The sequence below is a fragment of the Herpailurus yagouaroundi genome, unplaced genomic scaffold (assembly GCF_014898765.1).
Source record: "Herpailurus yagouaroundi ecotype Mexico unplaced genomic scaffold, PumYag 219, whole genome shotgun sequence".
NCBI classification, from domain to species: domain Eukaryota; kingdom Metazoa; phylum Chordata; class Mammalia; order Carnivora; family Felidae; genus Herpailurus; species Herpailurus yagouaroundi.
In genome coordinates, this window is record NW_024412450.1 from 1,433,679 (window position 1) to 1,435,389 (window position 1,711).

The 1,711-nt window shown below is 41.1% G+C and overlaps 1 protein-coding gene across 1 annotated transcript; it reads right to left on the reverse strand.

Annotated features, from left to right (window-relative positions):
- Positions 1 to 482: 482 nt before the first annotated feature.
- On the reverse strand, positions 483 to 1,711 carry LOC121018425 (olfactory receptor 2B11-like). Its single transcript, XM_040457153.1, has one exon. It carries the CDS (start codon positions 1,435 to 1,437, stop codon positions 484 to 486), a length of 954 nt encoding a protein of 317 aa, XP_040313087.1. The 5' UTR covers positions 1,438 to 1,711; the 3' UTR covers position 483.

The window sequence follows — 1,711 nt, forward strand, 5'->3', positions numbered from 1 at the left end:
ATTTGAAACAAATACAGCATTGTGTATCAATTATACTTCAATACAAATAAAAATAAAAAGAGTTGATTAGCAAACTATACCCATAAAATCATATCCATAATAGCAAGATGGTAAACTGTGGTCTTTATACTTACATTATATTTGTAACATTACACATAAAATGACAGTGCTTGATGTTTTTGACTAATGGTGAATTAGTCAGGCAATGAGCATTTATTTACTGCTCACTTTTCAGATTCCTACTCAAAGATGGACTTAGAGGACTTTATGACAGAGATTCACTGTCACACAAATTGTAGGAAAATTGGGATTAAAGTTCACATTGCAAAATGCAGGCCAATAAATTATAATACTGTGGTGAATAAAAGTACATGTAGATTGGATAGTTACTGAGGATGCTAATGATTTTGGAGGAGGGTAATTTGAGAGGTAGAGCAGGGCCTCTTTGGAGTCCTACATGCGTGGAGTATGAAATAGCAGTGCTTATTCTCTTCCCTGATAGCTCAATGGGAGGAGAAGTCTCCTTATTGCCCCTTTCATGTCCTTGTTCCTCAAAGTATAAATAAAAGGGTTAAGCATAGGAGTCAGCAGACTGTAGAACAGGGCCATGAGTTTGTTCTTGTCCTGGGAGTTAGTACCAGAAGGTTGCACATACATGCATATTACTGGCCCGTAGAAGAGAGAGACGACAATAAAATGGGAGCCACAGGTGTTGAAGGCCTTCTTCTTTCCCATTGATGAACGAATTCTGAGCACTGTAGTTACAATGAACCCATAGGAGACAAAGATAAGAGACAAGGGGACCAGGGTAAAGAATATACCCACAACAGAGAGCATAGTTACATTGAAAGCAGTGTCGACACAGGACATCTTGATCATCACTGGAATCTCACACAGGAAGTCATCCACCTTGTTGTTACCACAAAGTGGCAGTTGGACAGTGAGAGATGCCTGAAGCAAGGAGTTAGTCAAACCACTTATCCATGCCACAGACACTAGGAAGACACAGAGTCTCTGATGCATGATAGCTGGGTACCTCAAGGGCTTGCAGATGGCTATGTACCGATCCAAGGACATGACCACCAAGATGATGCATTCCGTGGCCCCCAGGAAGTGAAACACATAGAACTGGGCCACACAGCCTCCATAGCTGATGGACTTATCTGGGCCCCAGAGGTTCACCAGCAGCTGAGGGATGGTGGTTGTGGTAAAACACAGGTCCAGAAAGGAGAGGTTGGAAAGGAAGAAGTACATAGGGCTGTCAAGATGAGGATCCACCTTGGACACAACAATAATGGAGATGTTTCCCACTAGTGTGCAGATGTAAGCCACAAGCACCATTATGAAGAGTGGCTTTTCCAACCAGGGATGGTCAGAGAAACCCAATAGGGTGAAGAACGTTGGAATGCTTGCATTGCCCGGATTCATGACTGCCATTTCTCTTCTTGGTGGATTCAAGTGAAAGTGAGGACACGTATTTCAGTATGGGGTTTCCTGAGGGTCAGTTTATTCATTTGGAGAGAGTGAATTATGCAGGGATTTTCTTTGTGGTGTAACTCCAGTGAAATTGTTATACTTGTAATCATGAAAAAGTATGAGTCTCAATGCCAAACATTATTATTTTGTAGTGTGTCTAAAAGAAAGGGCAACAAATCTGTGCATTTGCCTAAGAAATGCAATAGAGAAAATTTTATTAGAAAAATTATTAGGG

Bases quoted from the DNA above. Each gene is read 5' to 3' on its own strand.
- LOC121018425 (XM_040457153.1), bottom strand. From the start codon at position 1,437: ATGGCAGTCATGAATCCGGGCAATGCAAGCATTCCAACGTTCTTCACC.